The sequence below is a fragment of the Limulus polyphemus genome, unplaced genomic scaffold (genome assembly GCF_000517525.1).
Source record: "Limulus polyphemus unplaced genomic scaffold, Limulus_polyphemus-2.1.2 Scaffold990, whole genome shotgun sequence".
In the NCBI taxonomy this organism is placed as follows: Eukaryota; Metazoa; Arthropoda; class Merostomata; order Xiphosura; family Limulidae; genus Limulus; species Limulus polyphemus.
In genome coordinates, this window is record NW_013666600.1 from 35,969 (window position 1) to 59,294 (window position 23,326).

Genomic DNA, 23,326 nt, shown 5'->3' on the forward strand with positions numbered 1-23,326 from the left:
TGGTTTCTAATTTTCTTCCTGTTTCTCCGATGTAGAACTCTATGCAGTTGTTGCATGTTATTTTGTAAATGACGTTGGTATTGTGGAATTCTAAATAATTTATGTTTAGTAACGATTTTAATTTAAAGCCGGGTTTTTGTGAGAATTTGACGTTGACGGGAATATTGTGTATACTGGCCAGTTAAGTCCAAGTGTGGATAATTCTTGAGCTGGTTTCAGGAACAAAAGGTAAACTGCAGTGTAATGTACTGTTGTTGGGTTTGTTAGTATCAATTTTGTTCGTGAGTTGAGTTTTGTTGTTGTGAATGTTGGAGAGTTTTTCAACAATAGCTGGTGGGAATTTATTGGTGTGAATAAAGGAATGCTTTATGTGGTTAATTTCTTCATTTTTGTAGTCCATTGAACAGAGTCTTATGGCTTTGTTTATGAGGTTTTTAAGTGTATTGATTTTTTGTGTGGTGTCATGAGCGGAATTCCAGGGGATGTAGAGTCCAATGTGTGTGTTCTTGCAGTGAATTTTGGTTTTAAACTGTTTGTCCGATCTACTAATTTTGAGGTTAAGAAAAGATAGCTGTTTATTGTTTTCGTATTCTATGGTAAATTTGATGTTGGGATGAATGGAATTTATGTGTTTAAAGAAAGTTAGTGTACCTGATGATGACAAAACCTTGTCGAAACGTTGTACAGTTGCTGTTATGTTAAACTTATATTAAAGATTTTTTTCTTAATTCAAGCCATCTCCAACTATTATTAGTCTCAAAGTGGGTTCCTCGTCATTGAATTTGAAAACAAATTATATCTACTTTTATTTTTTCAAAGCGTATTATGGCTTAACTATGGAATATTTCTTGCAAATAAGATTAATTTTTGATTATTATAAGTGATACAGAACTGTTTTATACTAACAAGATTATACATATGTGTACTTGTATATGTGTATATAGAGGATGACCTATCTTTTGTGAAACAGGCACAAACACAGTGTATCAAAAACCAATTTGAAGCACATTTAGGTCTATAGCTAGCTGGTATTACTCTAATAATTACATGTGTATGATGTATCCTTAGCATTGCTTACCAATTAGCATGTAAATATATCATTAAACTTAAGATTTATAATATTTATCTTTCTAAGCTTCACAAAAATACTTAATAGCTAATGATGGTAAATCAATTCCAAAACATGTATACCATCCGCTGACACTTATAGCTATTACTCGACCTCCAGGGTTTCGATGTTTGCCCATCTAAGCATTGGTCTGATCTTTTCTCGCTTGCTCCAGTCTTTTATACCTCACTCAATTGTCCTTGACATTATACTCTCCACCTACATTAATGCACCCTCTATCCTGGTACTGTACATAAGCACCTCATTCAGATAATTTTATAACTTTTTCTCGATAAAGCATTTAGATACGGGTTTATCTACAAAAGTGCTGCGATAATTAACGTACTTGTTTGCAAATTTTTCATCGCCTAGTAGCTTTAGATATAAATTATATTTAATAAAAAAAATGTGATATGCCATTTTCAGGCATGAATTAACAGGTTACTGTTTCCAGCACAGAGGCTAATCAACCCTCCTCTATTCCACCTCTGTTAACTAGCATGTCTCTCAATAGTTGGTGGGGTGGGGTCACTCTCAGTTGAGGCTGTCCATGATCTGATTTGTTGTGAGATAGAGACATATATTCAGTTCGGGGGCATCAGTGATCCAGGACAGTCTGAAGTGAGTTTGGACTCTCTTTTTCTGGTGCCTTTGTTTACTAGGTCATCTTCTTGCAAAGCCATTTTGAATAAGCCATCTCCTGCTCCATTTCTTCAGTTAGTCAGTCAAGTTTGTCAACTTTCTCCAGTTGCCTTTAAATATACTTCTTCCTTGATGGCAAAAAGGTCTGAAGGTGAATATTTGGTTTTCCTCCTTCACCTGATTTTGTTGTTCATACAGGGAGATTTGCTGCTCAATTACATGATGGGATAGCTATGCCTTGTCCTCCACGTTTGTCTGAACAGCATGCTTTGGCTTACCACCACCAGGAGGATGTATATTTAGATTCTCAAAGAGTTGATCCTCTTTTGTATATGTGGGGTTCCAGACTAAACCCTGTGATAATTTTGAACAGATCACAAATTTTTCAGATTCGTTTGACCCCCACTTCTGTTCTGAGATTATCTTCTCTTCAAATTTTGTTGGAAGCCTATCAACATTCCCCACAGCAATTTGAGGATGAATTGAGTCCTTTGCTGACTTCTACCTTGGTATGTTTGTTGGCTTCTGCTCTTTCTTTGGTTTCATGGCTAGTATGTTGTTGGGATGTATTGGATAGAGATGCCTTGTTGGAGCTGTAGCCCCCTGTGAGTTACATGAGGCTCCTTTTCACCATCCCTCGATGTTCATGGGCATCCCAGAAGCACTGGAATCACAATTTGATGTTGCCTATTTGCATTCTTCCTTGTCATCGTTGGCCTCTAGACTTTCTTTGACTCCTGCTAGAAGTCAAGATGCAGCTGCTCATTGTGTATCCCAACCCCTAGTTTCTGCTTCTCGATCTATTGGTGCTCAGAATAGATCCCATCCTTATCTTTCAGGCTCCTCCACTCGGTATTTTATTCCCATTTATTTGTTGTGCTCAAGAAGGCGGAAGATTAGCAGCCAATCATCGATCTATCTCATCTCAACCAATTTTTAGATCCTCCCAGGTTCACTATGGAGTCTTTTCTTAATCTACATTGGCACTTTTCACCAGGTCTGTGGATGACCAAGTTCGATGTCGCCAATACTTATCTCCACATTTCCAAAGCAATGTCATACCCCCACTATTTATGTTTTGTACGCAAGGGTCAAGTTCTGCAGTTTAGGGCTTTGCCACTACCATCAGTTTTCCTATACATTCCTCTCATCCCAAGACTCATTTCTTCACAGATGCTTCACTTTGGGGATGGGATGCTTATATCGACAGTCAGGAATTCCAGGGCCTATGGATGGATGATGAATCTTCTTTTCACATCTATCTTCTAGAACTTCTTTCTGTTTAACAAGCAATGATTCAAGGTCTAGAACTAATGAAGGGGGAAATCTTCATGATTCATTCCAACAATTCCACAGTGGTGTCTTACATTTCTCGTCAAGGGGGTACACGTTCTGGGTACCTTTGTTTTCAAACTTTGGATATTCTCTACTGGGCTCACTCCCATTTAATCAAGATTTGATAGGAAATGCACCAATGTGCCTTTCCCCCAATTCGTCTGTTACCCAGAGTTCTGGCTATAATTCAATCTGCTCCTTGTCAAGTGCTCTTGGTAGCTCCAGACTGATCAACCCAACTATGGTTTCCTCTTCTATGGTATCTTCAACAGTGTCCACCTCTGCCACTTCCTCTTTGGCCATCTCTGTTGAGGCAACCTAGATTTGACATTTTACATCCAGACATTCCCAAATTCAAACTTCATGTATGGAAGTTATGCAGTCCTTTGCACTCTAAAATTTTCCAGTGGATTCACTTTCAGTTTGGGACTCCTATGATTAATGCATTCACCGTTCATTGGAACTCTCAATTATAGGCATTTTGGTCCTGGTACCTGATCCTCAGGCTTTGGCGTTAGATGCATTTAGTCAAGATTGGATAGGATTGCACCTCTATGCCTTTCCCCCAATTTGTCTGTTACTCAGAGTTCTGGCTATGATTCAGTTTACTCCTTGTTGAGTGCTCTTTGTAGCTTCAAATTGACCTACCCAAGCATGGTTTCCTCTTCTGTGGTATCTTCAAGAGTGTTCACCTCGACCACTTTCTCTTTGGCCATCTCTGTTGGGGCAACCTCGATCTGGCATTTTACATCCAGATATTCCCAAACTCAAACTTCATGTAAGGAAGTTATGCGATCCTTCACACGGCATAGGGGTTTAACTTCTAAAGTTGCCTAGTATTTGTTTCAATCTATCTGTAGACCCAAAATGGCCCTTTATCAAAGGAAATGGCACACTTATCTCCAATGGTGTCTCACAAGGAAATGGAACCCACTTCACCCAAACATGCCTACCATTTCTCATTTTTTGACCTGGCTTTTTGACAAAGCCTAGCTTCCTCTACTGTTGCTTTATATAAGGTAGTTTTAACAACTACTTTTATTTCTCTAATCATCGGAAAGTATTTGAACCCCCAGTGCTACCAGCCATCTCAAATTATTTAGAGTCCTTCATCCCAAAGGCCTTTTCAGTTACCCAACTAGGATCTTAAGGTGGTATTGCATGGTTTGTCTTGATTGAGTGATTAGATTTGTGTATTAAAGTGTACTTTTTGTTGCTGCTAGCATGCGGACGTCGTAGATCAGAGTTGTTTTCACTACATGTATATAAGACTATCACTCCACTTATGTCCTGCTATACCCTCATAGGTCCTTTCTTCTTTCTGTCAGCCAGGGAAGGGGATAACTCCTTCTCAAAATTCATTTGCCAGCTATTTCTCACTCCTATGACAGATCACACCTTGATCATTTGTTATGTCCTGTCAGAGACCCTGGTTGTTACGTGGCTCAAACTAACTCCTTTTGAGGGAATTGAAATAGATTTTATATTCATTTGGATCCTTCAGTTTCTTGAGATTTGTCCCTGATTTGAAGAGGTGGCTTTGCAAATTGATCCATATTGCTTATTCTGGACTTTCTTTGCAGGTGAGGAAATTTCTGCGAGTCACATCTCATCAGATTTTTCACATTTCTATATCTTTAGCTGCTTGATTAAATTGCCCGCTGGAGGACATTGTGTGGGTTGGTATGTGAATTTCTCCCAATACATTTCTCACACATTATTTACACGATCTGGCAGTTTCTTCTTCTGAGGGTTTTTGACTTCTCCCCTGTGGCCATTTTGACCACATCTGCAAAATTATAAGGAGGTGTGAGTAATTTTTCATTTCCTCTTCTTGTATCTTTACTTTCCTGGGTCCCTTATCTTTTTTTTTCACTGGATCCCACTCTGTGATGAGTGGTGCCCAGACAGATATGCTTTTATCATTCTAATTCTGCACTGGCAACCAATTTCACTATACTTACTACTGGGTCAGCTTGCTTTTACAAATTTAGTGAACTTGGTTCACCTATTGCACTGCTTCCAAAGCACAGTTCCTCAGGGCTCCCCAATGCACCTTAACCCCCATATTATTCTAGTGGAGCTAGTGAGTCCTTACAACACCCAGTTTCTAGTCATTGAGGTGGTTGACAGAGGCTTGTCCTCCAGAGTGTTTGAGTGATTTCCTCCACTCTTGAAGAATAGGGCAAAGTTGAGGGCCCTTCCACCCAGCTCCCTGAATGCCTTTCCCAGATTTCAGTAGAAGTGGCACAAGTCTACACAGGAGCCTACTTGTAATACTGCTTCAGAATTGATGCTAAGCTATCTGGTTGGGGTGTGCATGGCCCTTCTTTTTGATGAATATTGGTTTAGTATATTATTCATGGAAGGAGGTCTACTATCTCCTTGTAATTCTGATTGCTTAGTAGTCTCATCTGGGGGCAAGTGGAAGGCTCTTTGGCCACTCATTTGGGGAGTGAGGATGAATGTTCATAATTCCGTACCAGATGAGTTCTGTTCTTTTGGTTGAGTAAGGCACACAATGATCCCATCATTCCAAGCCTGGGATTTTGCTTTTTAGACTTCTTCAGGTGGAGAAGAAAATTTATTCGCTTTGGTGATGCTTACTTTGTTGTTGTGATTCTGGTGGTTTAGAACACATCACTCTGTGGCTACAGATTGGGATTCAATCAATTATCCATCTGTGTAACATTGCGGTCCAATTGCCCAAACCATCAACTTGGGATATAGGAACCAAGTCCCTTTAATTCCAACTCAGATTTGTGGAATCTCAGCTGTCTGGTTGGGGGTGGCCTATAGTGATAATTACTCATATACAATTTCCACCCTTGATACAGAAACTATGATCTGAGCAATAAGCATACCTGTTCTGGATGTAGTGCAATTCTCCCACTTGGGTACCATTATTATCTTGGTACACCCTTGATCTATACAGACACTTTCTATGGATAATACCCTCACCCGCTCTTCCACATTCTCAATGTGGGATTCTAGCTATAAGTGACTGTGGATGGTAAGTATGTTTTGGAAGTTAGCATTTTCCTAAATGTATTTCCAATAATACTTGCTGACACTCACCCACCCTTCCTCCCCACTAAGAGCTGGTGTTAGAGACTGGGATGGTGTCAGTCTTGAAATGAGATGCTTATATACAGTACCAGTATAGAGGGTGCATTGATGTAGATGGAGAGTATATTGCCAAGGGCAATTGAGTGGGGTGTAAAAACTAGACCAAAGAGAAAAAATCAGATCAATGCTTAGATGGGCAGTTGAGTAATAGCTATAATTGTCAACAGTGGTAATTATTATTGGAAATGCATTTTCAACTTAGGAAAATGTTAACTTTTATTATGTAGCTTAATCCCTTCTGTGTCAGATGGAAATGAGTTAAAGAAAGTCAGATTTTTTATTTTGCTTTTTGATAGTCTGTGCTTATATGTTAATGAAACAAAGGTTTTGTTGTGATGTGTTATTATATTTCTGCACAAAATATACTCAATAAATAAATGCTACTTATATGGATTTGTACATGATATATAATATTTCAATGAAACTGGAGTAAAGAATAGCAATGCTTTTCACCAGTGTATATGATATGTAATTCAGAATAAATCTGATTGAGATCAGTACAAAGAGCATTTCCAATGCTATCTAGCAAGTGCTGATTGTAATACGTTTACACACAAATAAGTTTGGGAAATAATTAAAAATATTTAAAAAAATAATTTGCCTGAATTAACTCTAGTTAATAATTTTGAAACATGGAGGACATCCGAGTTATCCTGGGCAAATTATGGAAGATGTTAAGCATGCATTTGACTGATGTATATTCTAGCTTTCTACTCTGTATTAAGTGGAATTAATAAAAGGTAATTATTAAACTTAGTATGCTTTTTGATACTTCAGGTATTATGATGGAGATCCTGATAGACTGTTTAAGGAAGCTCACATTGTTAGTCCTTATAAAAGAGTTCCCAATAAACTATACAAGGTAAGACAGTTAAGTTTAAGATTTTAACTATCTAAATAATATTTTGTAAAATGAAAACATCAATGCATAAGTAATTACTAAAGCAGGTATGGAAAAGAACATCCTTTACTGTTTAGTCACTATTTCCATGACACATCACAGCTCGAAATTAACACTGTCAAACTAGCATATGCTGGTTATACCATATTACAGTTTCATTAGTAAGACTTAGAAAGTACTAGAAAAAATTTCTAGTACACATTTCAGAAGGAAGATTTGCAGATTCTTACTATTCAGTGTCAATATACCCATGATACATGCATTTCAGAAAACTATATTGCTAGATTCAGAATACTGAAGGCTACTATAATTGTAACAAGATTGTTTCAGTTGTTGATGCCATGCTAGTTTTGTGGTCCCCATTTAAGTAGCATAGCATAATCTGGTTAAGTATCAGGAAATGGAAGTAGTGAGACTTAGCTCAACTCATTTGATTGGTTGCAAAGGCAGTTAGCAGATGGACCAGCTGGGTAGACTCAGACCACCTGGCCTCTGCATTGCAGTTGTGTTGACACCATGGTAAGAAATTTGTGCTTATATTGTTGCACATTGAAAATAATAAAAAATAGAAATCACAAACTGTAGGTGTTTTCCCCACATTCCTCTTAATTTGTCCATGATTAATACAACTGTTAGGACTATTGGCTTCTAATGCTTTGCCAGCTTTTGGTATTTAAATTGTAACTTTAAATAACAAAATACTTTATTTTTTAACATAGGATAGATGGCCATCAGCAGTGGGGTACTGTAGAGTTCATCATTCCATGTGTTGGTGGCCTATATGTACCATTTTCTTCCTAATATGAGCATCTTTTAACTTTAGTGAAATATTTAAAATAGAACATTATTACATGCAGTTAAAATAGGTTTTGATATTAAAAAATATTTGAAAAGAAAGACATGACACAGAAGAATTATTCATGTAACTAAATATATACATATTTATTACCATTTGTTATGTGAAGTAATTTATTTATGACACCGTTATAGTTAACTCTCTGTGCATGGGGCTAGTCCATTGGTTCAACCCTTTATTGGAGAATTAATGTTTACTATAAATCTGAATTTACTACATGTACGTTCACAAAATTTGGCAAGTTTAATTTAAGCTTGAAAAGTCTATTGTACCCCCAAAAAATCCGATTTTATAATAAAATATTTTTGTGAATTTATGGCATACAAGGTTATTTTCATGTTAAGAATAAAAATACTTTTTTCATCTTACAGTTTTTATATTCCATTTACATACCTCCAGAACCTCCTAAATGAATATCAAAGTTTTTTGTTTTTTTGTAAAACTTTATATATACTTTATGTCTTATTTTCTCTACTCTAACACTAACTATAGCAAAAATCTGTATTGAAAGTTGAAAAAGGTGAAATAGAATCAAAAGTATTATTCTTAACTTGAGCTAATAAATATACATTCTGGCGATATAGGTCGTTATTTGTTTGTTTACCTTAATAGAATCAAAAGTACATTTTTTTTTCTGTAATGACTACAGGTTGTAATACATTTATAATAACTTATCTTAAACAGCCTCAGGTTCCTAACAACTGCATATCTGGCTTCAATAATTTTATTGCTTTTTGAACTGTATCTATTTAGTAAACTAGCATAACGAAGCAGAAATCACCCAGCGAGAGCATAGCTCTAACTATGGTAAACAAAGGCTCAAGTTACTTAATGTATGAGCAGCTCACATGAATATGTTAGTGACAAATGTTTTAAGTTATCCCTGATATTTTGTGGGTTTGCAGTTAGTACTTTACTGAATTTTTATTTATTTCAAACATCCAACTTAGAACACAATATTATAACACACAGATAATACAATGTCCTATAACTATTATCATTTAACTGACTTTCTAATTATTGTATAAGTGGTTTAAAATATTCCTTTAGCTGATTGAGGTGACTTGGCAATAGCAAGTAATGAAATTTTAGGCCAAATAATTAAAACCTTAGTGCATGTGGAGTTGACTTTCTGGTTTATACATCGGTAATGCAAGAAGATTGGAGGCTGTAACTTTAAATTATATATTATCAATGTCTTTACTATAAGTATTTAATTTGTATAAAATATTTGATTGGAGGCTGTAACTTTAAATTATATATTATCAATGTCTTTACTATAAGTATTTAATTTGTATAAAATATTTGATTGGAGGCTGTAACTTTAAATTATATATTATCAATGTTTTTACTATAAGTATTTAATTTGTATAAAATCATTAGCTCAATTAGAGTTAAGTGTTACATGATACAGAAAAGTGAAGATTGGGGATTTATAACATAACATGATGTTCAGGGACAACAAGGGACCTATAGGTCCATCTAGGCTGTCCCATCTTTCAAACTAAACTATTAAACAAAATCTCAATGTCAGCCCTTATCATTCATATAATTATAAGGCTTGCTCTTAAACTCACTCACATTTACTGCCTCTACAACATCCAAAGGCTAACCACTCCGTCAGAAAAATAAAACTATTTTAGCTGATGTTGACTCCTACCTTGCCAAATTTTATATTTGTGTCCCCTAGTATGATAAAAGATGATGCAACAACACTATCAAATCCTTTAACAGTCTTAAACACCTCAATCAGATCATCTCTAACTCTTCTTTTTTCAAGAGAAAACAATTTCAGAGATCTTAACTGCTCCTCATGACAACCAGGCACCATTCTAGTAACCCTTCTCTGAACCCTTTCCAACAATTCAACGTCTTTCCTAAGACTGAACACAATACTCCAGATATGGCCTAACCAGTGATCTACACAATGAAATTGTTATCTCTTTGGTCTCATATTCAATATTTTTGTAGATACAACCTAAAATCCTATTTGTGCTACCTCTAGCAACAGAACATTGCTTGGATGGCTTAAAAGACTGATCAACCACTACACCAAAATCCTTTTCTTTCATAACACTGGCAAGGTGTTATCCAAATTATACTTGTAATTCAAATTGTGATAATCCACATGCATTATCGTGCTTTTATTATAATTAAAACCCATCTGACATTTATTTGCCCAAATTACAAAATGGCCTAAATCCTTTTGTAAAGCAGCAGCATCCTCCTCACAGCCAGCAACACCGAAGACCTTAATATCACCAGCAAATTTAATATTTTCCATTGAAATTCAGAAATTAATGCTTATTTAAAATATTAATTATGAACTATGTTTTGACTCCAGGCTTATTGACATAAATAGATAATAAGTTTGTCTAACTTCTAAATGTAACTGTGAAAAATCATGACCTGACATTTTGACTCCCACCCATTCACACAGAGTTAATTTTAGAGAAAAATAATGTAGCTAGTAACAGTCCTGAATTTGCTACTACTTCAAAAGTTAAGGCCAACATATAGCTCATAGTTTTACTCAAAACAGGAAGGAAGTTTTAATATCAAAATTATTATTGTCAGTTCTATTCTTTTAACAGTACAAAATCCAGTATAATTTTACTCTTCTTGAAGCATACAGCTGAGAGCTGAGCTAAGTTTATGTTTATAGAAAATAGAGTTTCAAATTTTAAGGTACAATTATTTTAACTTACAAAGTATAATGAGTGATATAGTCCTGTTTTGTATCCATGTGCTTTAACAAATTGTCCTAATAGAAATTTAAATTTCATGCTGTTTACTAGTAATTTCAAAGATTTAGAATTGAATTTTTATAATTCTTGAAAACATAGATAATCTCTTTCTTAGTGTGTGTGTGTGCCAGTAACGTTCACTAGTTTTAAAAATTATGGAGAGTTAAAAAATTCAAGATTTTTATATCCAGGTTACACTTTTTATCAGAGTATATTTGAACTTGTACTGTCAAACTGTGAAGCAAATTTATGCAGAAATGAGCACTTAATTGCAGGTAATTATTTCACTTTTTCTTATTAATCTAAGAAATAATCAAGACTAGTAGTTGTACCCATTTAGTTTTTATTTTCTGAAAGCATTTATTCTGCACAGTTTTTATTATAAGGTTAGTTTTTCATAATGAAGCACCTAAAAGTTGCAGTATTTTTAACCCTTCTGTGCTACATAAATGTAAGTTCATGTAAACTTACAAGTTTTCCAATGAAAAGATAAATTGCGGTGCTTATATTCTCCTTCATAGAGATCATACCATAATACTAAAGGCACATTACATTCATACATATTACCCTCTTTGAAGAAATGGAGCTCTGAAAATATTAGAAATTATGTTCTATTATAAGTTGATGTTCTTCTCAGCTTACATTTTAATTTTCAATCTTTTATGTTTTATAATCAAAAATTATATTACACATCCCAAAATATAAATAAGCATTAGGCTACAGAACATTTGTAGCACCTAGGTTGTCATGAAAGGTTATTGAAGTCATAGTAACTGGCAAGGTTTAATGATGTCAAAGCATTCATTTTTTGAAAAGAAAACAAAACTTTTTTGCTTTTATTTATTCTCACGCACAAAAATTATGAATAAATATACATTAATAGCTCTGTTTTAATTTTGGCTTAAAATCTTATTTTGTTTTTAGCAAACTTGAAATAGAAGAAATGAAGAACATTGTAAGACTTATTTTCAGTCCAACTAACAATGTATTTAATTATTATGATTAGTGGTTCTTATAATGATATCTCAGATTTCAGTTTATGCTTTATATTCGTATATACTGACTGGAACATTATTACGAGCCCAGCTGTACTTACAGTATATTTATTGATTTCTTTGTGGGTTTTTCAAGTCAAACAAAGGTTTAAAAAGAACAGTATCCATACATTTGGCTGGCAGTTATACTCTACTCATCGTCTTTGAGGTTAATTTTTCTAAGTGTGGCAAGTATAACTGAAAAGTTAAGAGAAATAATGAAAGTATTAATGAGAAGATAGTAATGGAAAACTATTTCATTAAATTGGAATTCACATGTTTTGTTACTTATGTAAATAACTATGTGTGTATTTTATTTTCAGAGAACAACACGAGCAGGGTTAACTATTACTGAGGAATGCGAGATATGTCTCAGGGAAATCCCAGTTGTGGTGAGTTGGCTGTTTTCAAACATGTGATGTATGAAAAGTAGATCTGGGTGATTAGAGAAATTTGCTGATTGATAAATGTAGGCCCGGCATGGCCAGGTGGTTAGGGCACTCGACTCGCAATCTGTGGGTCGCGGGTTCGAATCCTTGTCACACCAAACATGCTCGCCCTTTCAGCCATGGGGGCATTATAATGTGACAGTCAATCCCACTATTCGTTGGTAAAAGAGTAGCCCAAGAGTTGGCGGTGGGTGGTGATGACTAGCTGCCTTCCCTCTAGTCTTACACTGCTAAATTAGGGACGGCTAGCGCAGATAGCTCTTGTGTAGCTTTGCGCGAAATTCAAAAAACAAACAAACAAACAAATGTAAGGTTCGTTAATCAATTACATTGAACTAATAAATTATTCTCACATGAGTCTTAGATAGTTGAAATAAGTTAAAATAATGATAATCAGAAACTAATTAATTTTGATTAGTTGATTATTTTATGAATTGTGACACTAAGCAATTAAGCTGAAAACTTTGAATTAATCAAAAGTAATAATTAGAAATCATAATGGCAATATTTCAGTTGCTTGAATAGTTGGAACATTAACATTGATTATATTCATAATAAATTAGTTGTTTATTTTACATGATACTAATTGATGTTTATAAGTAATTGAATTGATTACCCAGCTGTAGCAAAAAGTAGTCATAAAAACTGCTTTTTATTTTTACAGATTTATAGTGGTGATTTGTATTTTCTTAAGTTTTGTTAAGATGAAAAAATATACATACACTTAACACAAACCCATGCTAGTAATTTCAAAATAAAAAATATTTGAATCATTTTGTACTTTTAACAGGGTAAATGCTTTTCCATTAATTAAGTTTGAAAATCAGGCATATCTGGCTTGTAAGACAAGGGGTGATTTGTATATGTGTATTAATCATACAAGCTTGGGATAGTTCCATATTGGGTATGAAAAGCCTGAACTGGCAGTTTTTGCTAGACTGAAACTAGTAAAGAAAAGTATTTTTTTAAATAAAGGGAACTTTTCAGACTTGTTTTATCCGACACTTTATTACTTCTTTTTATAGTAGAGTCATATTTTTAATACACTGATTTATTTAAAAGCAATAGTTATATTGTTGGATATACAAGACTGTTTAGTTTTAGAGTTATTATTTAATTTATTTAGTGATTTAATATTTAATGATTATTTAGTTTTCATAACAAGAGTGTTAAAAGTTAATTATTTTAAAAGCAATAGTTATAACAAGTTTTGTTCGTAACTCTGTACGAGTTGTACGTTGTGTATGTAGTTTAATTGTTGTACTAGGCTTTTGTAATATTGTTGATGTCATCTAACTCAAAGCTTCTAAGTTTTTCTCATTATGTGAATATTGTTGTCACTAGAGGGCTAGATATTTCTAGATTTTTTCTGTTTCATGTTATAAATACATTTAGATACAGAGTGCAAATAAGAAGTTAGTGAAAGTGAAGCTAAACTGCATGATTGTCAGTATAGCTGTAATGGGGGATTTATAAGTGAGAATTCCACAGTTTGTATTGTAACAACAGAGATAAAGAAGAACTTGTCTTGTCAAAGGGTATTATGAAGTAATTGAATACACCTGTGTGGACTTTGACAAAAAGAAGACAATTATTTAAAACTCTGGATATAACTTTGGTAACCTACAGTTATAAAGGTGATTTTGAATTGAGTTTCAACACAGAGAAGAATAGTTCATCTTGTCAATTGGGTTCTAAAGTAATTGAACTAGTTTGTGTAGACTTTGACGAGAAAGAGACAATTATTAAAAATTTTGGATACAACTGTGATAACCAGTAGTGTAAAAAATTTTGTACGTACATTTGACTTGTTTTGAATATATTTTAAAACAAGTGGATTGTGTGCTGTCTGTTTATTGTTCAAATTTATTGCCAACAAGTCACAGACACCTAAGGTAAAGATTCTTGCCCTATACAAAAACTGACATAATATAGTTTTGAAACTTTTTTGTATTTTTGATGTGTTAAAAAAAGAAATGAAGTATTAGCAGTAAGATGCTAACTGAAGTTTATTACATACTTTACCTTTAAAGCCTTTTTGTGTAAGCTTATGTTTAAAAGTGTAATATTATGATATCCTTAGAATCACTAGGACCAATGTAATGTAAACATATTTGAAATTGCAAAAGGGATCCCAATTGATATAACTACTACTATAAAGTTTTATGGTTAAGCATTGTGACTAACTGATCAAAATGTAAACAGTTATGGTATTTGAACTATACCACTATTTTTTCTATTTTTAATATATTTCATCATTTTATGAACAAAGAAGTTCAAACTGTTTCAAATACAAGATGCAACAATAAGATAAAAGCTAGCTCAGAATAAAACAACTTAAAAAATTTAAGTTATGAAATGAATGAAACATGAATACATATCATTTACTCAGAGTTATATTTTGTGTAACCATAAGTGTAGTTAAACATATATGCATATTACGTCTTACACCTTTTCATAACTTGTATAAGCTCTGTGAGATAGATATTTAGTTCAGTTTTGTAAATGTATGGTTTGTTGTTTGTAACAAAATTGTAGAGATACAAGAATTACTATACCTTTAAGAAGATCAGCTACTAAGAAAGATTAATATTTTAAGCTTGTTGTTCAGTGAACATAAGGTTAGTTACATAAGGTCATGGAACTTATAGATGAAGAAGTAAAATGTTCATTGTCATTAAGTGAACTAGACAAATAATCCAGAAAAATCTAATCAAAAATAGGAACCATTACAGCACTGATCTCAAGAATGGAATTAATGTAGTGAAAATGAAAAAGAATCTATACTCAATTTCAATAGAATGACATGTTTACAAAGCAAGATTGAACATTTTATGGTAATGATAAAACAATAAAAAAATATTAAAGATAAAGAGACATGAAATTGAAAGGTCTAGATAAAAGAGACAGAGTGAATGTAGTAAATTTAAGGAACTTGGGGGAGAAAACTTGATAAATATTTGAATGATAAGGTCTGGCTTTTAGTTTTGCTTCTTTAAAGTTTAGATTAGTAGATGGGACTGCCTAGACATACCAACAGGTCCCTTGTTGTCTTTAAATTTTAAATGTTAAAAAAGATCAAAAAAGAATGTGACAGTAAAATGAAAAATGGATTTTGGTAATAATTTTATTAACCTCTTCTCTGTGTGTTTTCATATTTCAAATATTTTTTTGTCTTGTAGCCTATTTCAATTCATAAGTTTAACTGATGAGATCACTGTCATACTTGTCATGTGCATTAGAAGTTTTCTCAGTTGGATTGATAGGTCCTCTACCATAAAAAAAATTAAATTTTACCACGGCACAATGCTTCCATTGAATATATTGACTTGAAACACTCTATATTAAAATTAAATTTCAGTCACCAGAATGGAAAAGAGGATCAATCACAATAGAAAAATGACAAATCAGGTTTCAAATTTCAATTTTTTTTTTCATAAATACAACACAAAATAAAAGTAATTTAATATTAGCTAAGCACCAAACAAATATCAAGATATATATATATAAATGATGATGTTTATTATTATTATGATCTTTATTATGAATATGATTATTATTATGAAGATTTTCCCTGTAGACTTGAGTTGTAAATTTCAGAATGATTATTGTACCAGGTTTGACAGATTCTGAATCATTTCGTGATTGTATATAATTAGGCTGGTTACTTTGTTGTTGTGTAGTTTCTGGATCAGGTGAATCTGAAGAATCAATCCAAAAGGGACACTGACTTGATTCCCATGATTTACAATAATGAATCATTCAAAAAGAGAACCAATTATTCACAAAAGGCACATCTCTAATTAATTATTAATTGTATAATGCTAGTAGGATTGAGTACTGGGTATGTGTTAGTGTTTTTCATTGTATTTAAATCCAAAGTTCATACCAAAATAAAAATAATGTGAATACTTTTTGTAAAATTTTACTTAACAGCAGTTGTTATTTAATGCAGTAAGCAGCATTATGCAAGAAGAAAATAATTTTTTTAAACTCAACCCTCTCCAGAAGGGTCAAAGGCCATGTCATCGTGTTTGTTGATACATGTTCAAAATTTTATTGAACTACTATTTCATGAATTTATGTCAATAAGTTTTGTATCAAACTGAAGATTATAATTCAAATTTTAGTATTATATATTATTTCATTTCCTAATTTAAAAGTAAATATTAAAAACTCCAGTTAAACATCAATTTTGTGTGTCACATTGTATGTTGAATGCAGCACTGGTTCAAATTAGATGTTTGTGATGTCAAAATACTAAGTCTATATTTTCGTACAAATTAGGATCTCAAATTACTGATATTGACAAGCTAGAATATAAGATAAAATCCTTGTATCTTTTTTATTTGCTGATATATATCACTTATGTAATGAATCAAACATAGTGGCTCTGCTCACCTTTTTTCCATTTTTGGAAATGGTCTGTTATATACACTTATTTCAATATATGACATGTGAATAACCATTCAAAAGCTCAGAATGTACCCCTAGTGGCTTTCTCAGCTATTTTCATGTGTTAAGATGCCACCTCTTTCTTTTTAACCAAGATTTCAAGGAGGTAGTTTGTGTCTTAGGTCTGCTCAAAATTTCTTATTTTTTAGACCCAAATACATCTTAGTTACTAGACTTAGTAAATTATAGTGGAATTCTATGGTATCAATATAGTAATTTATAATTTTTAGGTAGTTCAACTGTATATATAAAACCTAAAAAAAATAATTTTGTTTCATGTCCTCCACATGCAAAATTTTAAAAGGCTTAGCAATGTATGTTAAGCAGCAACCAAGTACAAAGGTCGTAACTAGAAGAGATAATTGTTTGCTTTACTTCTTTATTTACTGTTCTATATTTTATGAAAAATATGCTTAAGAACTTATTTTTAAATAAGGCATAATTTATATTTATTTCCAAATATTTTATGGTAGTTACAAGATCTGTATACATATATAATGTATAATAATTGAAATGTGACTTTATTTTACAAAGTACTAGTATACTAAAACACAGCCAAGACAAGTCACTTTGTAAAGACTAAAGGTCAGTTCTATATTGTTGGATATGGTAACGTGAGAGCATGTGTGCTGCATTATTGTAACTTTTGTATTGTTATCCAGGCATGCCTGAAAGGTCAATATAATAAAAATATTAAATGTATAATGTTATGAGATTTAAGCTATTTAGTCTGAACTGTTACATTTTTATGTTATTATTTGTTGTCATTTTAGAACCAAAGAGGCATAATTTATATTTATTTCCTAATTTTTTTATGGTAGCTACAAGATCTGTCAAATCTACCAAATCCATATAGAGATTTGTTAGTAAAAATAACAGATAAACTATAAAGTTTTTTTAAGAAACATTTGATAACTATCTGGACAGTATAAAGATTTTGCATGTGAAATGTGAAAATTTTCTGATGCATAAAAGTATTTTTAATCTTAAAATGAAAATTACTTTGCATGTTGGATAGGCAACATGCGAAAAAAAAAGACATGAGAAAAACATTGCTTAACAAACTTTAAGACTTAATAAAAAATTTTTAGATTTTGTGTATGAAAGCATTGTAATGTTTACTGATAATCTGCCAAATTTCTTTAACATACGTTTACTAATTTAAAAGTTATAGCATGAAAACTATAACAAGTACAAAATGGTTATGAGGTCGGTCTCGGGGGCTGAGCCTGTGCTGAAAGAGTTTTTTGTACAGTTTTTTTTATTAGAGCTGGTGTTAGTGTTGTTAACAGTTGTTTCTCAAGTTATAAGTACTGTCTAGAATAATAGAACTGTAATATGGGTACTTTAAAATTAACAAACTTTGGTGTTATATCTTTTACATTGTTCCAGAAAATCTAATTCCAACTTATTCTTATAATGCTTAAAATATATATTTTGTTTTTTTAAACAGTGATAAAGTAGCAATAGCTTTATGTTTAGGAAACCTAAAATGTATTATAAGTCTTAATACCAGTAAAACTACATACCATGTTTTAAACTAATAACCCAAATGTTGATCAATAATTTGTATTTATATCCAACACTTTCATAATTGCAATTTGTATTTTACTATTTGATGTGGAAGTTAGAGACACAAAATGATCCATTTGTAGCCCACCATAGGCTAAAGTTTACTGATTAGCAAGGTATGAAAAATGATGGGCAAACTTAATCATAAAACTAATATTGGGCAATGCCCTACTCCAAAGGGATAAGTGAAACACCAACAGCTGCTTGAAGTTAACCCTTCCTAACCCTTCTTTAAGGTATATGAATATGAATCTTTTAAATATTTTTAGGTTATATTGGTTCCCCACTAGGTGGCTAACACTGTTTGCGTACAAGAATATGCAAATGTATGATCCATATCATTTTTAAGTATTAAGAGAGATGTAGTGAATGAATGCAATGAACTTATAAGTGGAGGACAATTTAAAATCCTCTCTCTCTATGGCCAACAGTGAACAAAAATCTGCAAATGAAGGAAAGCAAAATAGTGTTGTTCATTTAAAGTTAATTCAAAAATGACTAAATCATTTTGTTATTGTTGCTTTTAATAGCTGGGTAATTTTGATCTGTGTTTACTTTATGCATTTACTTAATTACTGAAGAAAATGACTGGATTGGCTTGTGGTCATCGATTTTGTACTGATTGTTGGACAGAATATCTCACAACAAAAATTATGGAAGAAGGAATGGGTCAGGTAGGTTTGAATAGTCAGTACTTTAAATTATTTCTTTTCTGGTTGCTTTTCTTTGTACATTTTAATTTGACAGAGTTAGACTTTCAAAATGCGTTATCTAAAATATCATAGATACATGGGTGCAGGAAATTTGCATATATTATGTGCCAAAGAATTTGACCAACAAAGATTTTTTTCTAATACAGTACATTACCTTCCCTCGCATGTTTAGCTATTCTTGTTCAGTGCTACCCTCTATATGCAAAATTTTTTTCTCATGCTGTGAACTCCCTTGTACCCCATGGTCATTGTGGTTCAACTGTGTCTCGCATGTAAATCATCATGTGACAACCCTCCACTAATAGGAGTGCAAGATACCCTCTTGATGCATGTGACTCCCTCTATTTAATTTTACCAAACTATCACTTGGAGATTAGGCAGAAAAGAATGTAATTCTAGGTAACAGCATTGAGCCAAAGTAGGAGTTTGTAGTTTGAGTAAGTAAGGTCTGTAGTATCTCCAGCCTTGTTTCCTTACTTTTTTTATGATCCTGATTTGCAGGTTTTTAAATTCCCAGTTTGTTATTTATCTGGTGGATTACTATTGCCTTGATTTCTTGCAATGGATAATGGTTTGTTTTGTTGCTGAGTGTTTTTTCCCTTGCAAATTGTCACAATAGGACCACATACAAAGGTCCAAAATCATGTAATACACGATAAAAGACCAAGGGGGAAAAAGAGTCAAAAAACACTTTTAACCATATGTAGAATGCTATTGTTTAGTGCATTTGGTGTCAGTGTAACATTACATTGAAAAGTTAGTTTCATTATTATTTTAATGGACTTTTGCTATGACATCCAACTTGAAGTTTTTTGCATTGAATAAAAACTCGTGTAGTTAAATAAACAGTTTAGTTTGTTACCAAACACCTCTGACAAGGAATAAAAAACATAAGGTATAATAATTTTGTTAGCTTATTTTGCTGCTTTATTGTCTAATTCAATCATACCATTATTTTTAAAGTCAAACTCAGTCATAGGTGACAGAAAAGAAATTAATTTTTTTAAATTATTTTTTTTTGTTTTCTGGATGAGTGTTACAGCACTCATTCAGTTCTTCCAGGAAAATACATTTATTTTCCTTTTAATGATAATTTTCATTTGTTTTCCTTTTAATAATAATTTTCCTTAAATAATAAATGTATCCTTTGGATGGTGTTTATTTTTTCATATAATCATTTTTTCTTTTTCTATCTTTTATTAAATATTACCTTTAGGGTTTAATTGGACATATAAGATAATAATGGAGGTTAAGGGTCAACCTAAATAGTATTCAGGAATTCAACAAGTGTGAAATTTGTATTCAACTAGGCTTTCAGTGAGAGTTTTGTAAAAGATTTAGTATTTCTACATTAAATAAAAATACCTTAGTCTTATGGTTATTCTGTTTATATATGTAAACAACAGATGTATGAACAAAATGCAGTTCTTAAAGCAGTTTCTGAAAAAGCACTAAATTCCAACACACTTACACCAGTGGAATTAATTTGTCTCTTCCAAAACTTTGTGAATGATGATATTGTAGAAACTGTCATTTAGGTATACATTTGTTCTTATTTTTAAGATACGTATACATATATTTATATATGTATTTCACTACATGATGAATCAGTTCCAAAGTTCTGATGCAATATATTGAATAGTAATTTCGTAACTTATTTTCTCTATCTTAATAAATGCACGGGCAAAGTAAAATTGGTAGTAAAATAATGAATTAATCATGAAAAGATGTTTGGAGTATAAAGTTTGTAACGTATTTCAGTTTAGTCTTAGATGGAATAATTGTTATATGCTTGTGATGTGTACTTGATAGACTATATCATGTGCTGCCCATGGATGTGACATCTTGGTAGATGACCAGACAGTCATGTAAGTAAGCAAGAAAAGTTTTCTCTTCAGTTTTAGGATTTATTTTGCTTTACTTTTGTTGAGGTAAAAATTCTTAATTCATGGTTATACATCATGGAGCTATGTAAGTGAATCTTCCTGTTTTATACTTTTGATTTGTTGTCAGTATTTTAAACTTCTTAAATTTAAGAACAATTTATAGACTGAAAGATTTATAACAATGAATATTACTTACAGTTGTATAATGTATGATGAGCTTATTACTGCACAGGGTATTTCCAAGTTATATAAATATAAGTACTGATTTTTAAAAATTGGGCATTTATACAAAGTTGTAATTATTATCACCTCTTAAAATACAGACTTTTTCAACATTACCTTGCAATGTAAGGAAAGACATGATAAATAATTCCCCCAAGGATATTTTTCTTCAGATAGTTTGAGAACTTTTAAAAGTATTAGTGTGCATATTCAGCTTCCTGTTTTTTGCAGTAATTTATATGGTTTCTTTTTTGTTGTTATTGATATTCAATAAATAGTTATTTTTTTTAGTTTTGCAGAAAGTCTCCTACAGCTGAGTATAGATGAATAAAACTTTCTTTTGGTTAATTTTTTAATTGAACTTTTAAAACACTTGGTAACTATTGTGACTCCACAGAAATTAATTGTGTAATTGGAAATTATGCTTTTCAGAAATACTATAGATGTAGCTTAGGAAATGAAAATAAACTAATATCCAAAATTATCTTTCACAAAATTGCATAATATGAAGTAAAAAGTCTTTGATTTAATTGAGTGAAGAAACTCCAGACTTTCAGCTCTGGGAGTACTACAATCATTACAGCCAATTCCTTTATTTAATTAAGAGTAACTACATAGGCATAAAATGCTGCTGACTGGTTGCTATTTCTCCGGTCAGCAGTTCTAAGGATGGCTATGCCTGAACCACAGAAGCCTCTGACCTGGGTGTTTAGTTTGTGTGTTGCATAAGGTACCATTTATGTAAAAATAGTAAATTATCCTTTATAGATGGGTCACAGGTGAAAGACCATGTCATCTTGTTTGTTAACTCTCATTAAAAATTTTATTGAACTACTATTTCATTAATTTATGTAAATAAGTTTGGTATCAAGCTGTAGATTATAATTCAAATTTTAGAACTATACATTACTGAATTTCTTAATTTAAAAGTAAATATTAAAAAACAGATAAACATTGATTTTTGTATGTCATGTGGTATGCTGAATGAGCACTGGTTCAAATTAGATGTTTGTGAAGTCAAAATACTATGTCTATAGTTTCGAATGAAGTAGAAACTCAAATTACCAATATTGACAAGCTAGAGTACAAAATAAGAGCCTCTTTTCTTTTCAATTTGCTAAGATATTGGTCATGTAATAAATCAAACACAGTGGCACCCCACCCACCTCTTTCCATTTTTGGAAATGGTCCCTTATATACACTTCTATATATGACATGAATAACCAATCAGAAGCTCAGAATGTCCCCCTAGAAGCTTTCTCAGCCATTTTAATTTATTTGGCATCATTTTTATCTTTTGAACCAATATATCAACAAGGTAGGATGTCTTTAGTTTGCTCAAAATTTCATATTTTTTTAGACTAAAATAAATCTTAGTTACTGAGCTAAATAAATTATAGTGGAAATCTATGGTATTAATGTAGTAATTTATAATTTTTTAGTTATTCAAATGTATATATAAAACCTAAAAAAAATATTTTGTTTCATATCCACCACGTGCATTTTTTTTAAAGACTTAGCAACCTATGTCAAGCAGCAACCGAGTACAAAGGTCGTAACTAGAAGAGAGAATTGTTTGCTTTACTTCTTTATTTACTGTTTTATGTTTTAAGAAAAATAAGTTTAAGAACTTATTTCAAAATAGCAATAATCTATATACATATATAATGTATAATAATTGAAATTTGACTGTATTTTTGCAAAATACTAGTCTACTAAAACAGCCAAGACAAGTTACTTTGCACAGACCAAAAGTCAATTTTATGTTATTTGATACAGTAACATGAGTGCATGTGAGCTGCATCATTTTAACTTCTGTATTGTTAGCCAGGCATGGATGAAAGGTTAATATAATAAAAATAATAACTATATATATAAATGTATAATGTTATGAGGTTTAAGCTACTTCGTCTAAACATTTATGTTTTCGTGTTATAATTTGTGTTCATTCTAGAATGAGAAAGGCATAATTTATATTTATTTCCTAATTTTTTATGGTGATTATAAGATCAGTCAAATCTACCAAACCCATACAGAGATTAATTACTGAAAATAACAGATAAAATATAAAGTTTTTCTTGAGAAACATTTGATAAAGATTTTACATGTGAAATTTCAAAATTTTCTGATGAATAAAAGTATTTTTAATCTTAAGATGAATATTACTTTGCATGATAGGTAGGCAACATGCAAAAATAAAAAAAAGACATGAGAAAACTTTGCTTTATAAACTTTAAGACTTAATAAAAAAAAAAATTAATATTTTGCATATGAAAG

General features: G+C 32.0%; 1 protein-coding gene across 1 annotated transcript in view; it reads left to right on the forward strand.

Annotated features, from left to right (window-relative positions):
* Positions 1-23,326, forward strand: part of LOC106461576 (E3 ubiquitin-protein ligase arih1-like) — an 84,940-nt gene that overhangs the window by 13,496 nt on the left and 48,118 nt on the right. The window contains exons 3-6 of the mRNA XM_013921416.2: positions 6,992-7,076; positions 12,076-12,144; positions 18,810-18,902; positions 20,754-20,809. Of these exons, the coding sequence (XP_013776870.1) occupies positions 6,992-7,076; positions 12,076-12,144; positions 18,810-18,902; positions 20,754-20,809 (303 nt within the window). The remainder of the gene's footprint in view (positions 1-6,991; positions 7,077-12,075; positions 12,145-18,809; positions 18,903-20,753; positions 20,810-23,326) is intronic.